The 1,316-nt window shown below is 62.3% G+C and overlaps 1 protein-coding gene across 1 annotated transcript in view; it reads right to left on the bottom strand.

Moving 5' to 3' along the window:
* Positions 1-366: 366 nt before the first annotated feature.
* ASB8 (ankyrin repeat and SOCS box containing 8) overlaps positions 367-1,316 on the bottom strand; it is a 21,769-nt gene continuing 20,819 nt past the window's right edge. Inside the window, exon 2 of the mRNA XM_010008309.1 lies at positions 367-1,008. Within this exon, the coding sequence (XP_010006611.1) occupies positions 376-1,008 (633 nt within the window). The 3' untranslated portion in view covers positions 367-375. The remainder of the gene's footprint in view (positions 1,009-1,316) is intronic.

The following is a 1,316-nucleotide window of genomic DNA, read 5'->3' as shown; positions in this document are numbered from 1 at the left end:
AATCTGGGAATGGTGACCAGGAGTCCCAACACCTGCAGGTCCCTGGGAATGGTGACCAGGATTCTCAACACCTGCAGGTCCCTGGGAATGGTGACCCGGATTCTCAACACCTGCAGGTCCCTGGGAATGGTGACCAGGATTCCAGCACCTGCAGGTCCCTGGGAATGGTGACCAGGATTCCAGCACCTGCAGGTCCCTGGGAATGATGACCAGGAGTCTCAACACCTGCAGGTCCCTGGGAGTGATGACCAGGATTCCAGCACCTGCAGGTCCCTGGGAATGATGACCAAGAATCCCAACACCCACAGGTCCCAAACCCAGTGTCCACCCTCCCAGCCCAGCAGCTGGACTGGGAAGAGCTCCCACGCTGGTGGCTCAGCTGAGGAGCAGGATGTACTCCTTGAGGGAGGTGGGCAGGGGCAGCTGCTCCACGGCCTCGGGCAGGAACCGCACGCCCAGGCTGCGCCTCACGACGTATCTGGAGAGGGTCTGCAGGGAGCCCGGGGCTGAGCAGAGCTGGGTGAGCTTCTGGCAGAGCTGCTGGTCCCTCCTCACCTCCCAGGGCAGGTTCCCGTTCTTCCTCAGCTCCAAGTGTCCGATGGCTCGATGGAGGAGGTCGAAGCAGGAATCCTCCCGCTCCGTCCCCAGGCCCCGCACCAGCAAGGCCACCAAACGTGAGATGGGACTTTGACCCTTCAGGTTGACCACCCTGACCTCAGCCCCGAAGTCCAGGAGGACACTGACGCTCTCCAGGTTCCCTTTCATGGCCGCCCAGCTCAGGGGGGTGTCGTTGTTGTAGTCCCGGGCGTTGACCCAGGCCCCGTTCTCCAGCAGGGACCTGACACACTCAGCGTTGTTCTTGAAGGCCGCCCAGTGCAGGGGGGTGTCCTTGTTCCCATCCAGGGCGTTGGGATTGGCCCCATATTCCAGCAGGATCTCCACGCAGGTCTCGTCCTTCTCGGCCGCGTAGTGCAGGGCCGTGCGGTTGTAGCCGTCCAGGGCGTTCACCTGCAGGGGAAGGGGGGCAGAGCAGGGGGTTGGGGGGTCATTGAGGTGACCCCTGAGATCCTGGGGGGATTGGGGGAAGGGCCGGGAAATCTTGGATTGGGGACCCAAGTGGAGCTGGGGGGGGAATGGAGAGGAAGACGAGGGAGATGAGTGGGCAGGGGATGAAGGACGGGGAACAAAGCACAAGGTTCGGGCTTGGAGACTTCACTGGGGCTTCCACCCCACAACCAGCCAACCAACCAACCTGCCAACCAACCAACCAGCCTCCCAACCAACCAGCCAACCAACCAGTCAGCCAACCAACCAGA

Source organism: Chaetura pelagica, unplaced genomic scaffold (assembly GCF_000747805.2).
Source record: "Chaetura pelagica isolate M959 unplaced genomic scaffold, ChaPel_1.0 scaffold850, whole genome shotgun sequence".
NCBI lineage: Eukaryota > Metazoa > Chordata > Aves > Apodiformes > Apodidae > Chaetura > Chaetura pelagica.
The sequence above is the reverse complement of the archived record's forward strand: the minus strand, read 5'-3'. Positions and strand labels throughout refer to the sequence as shown.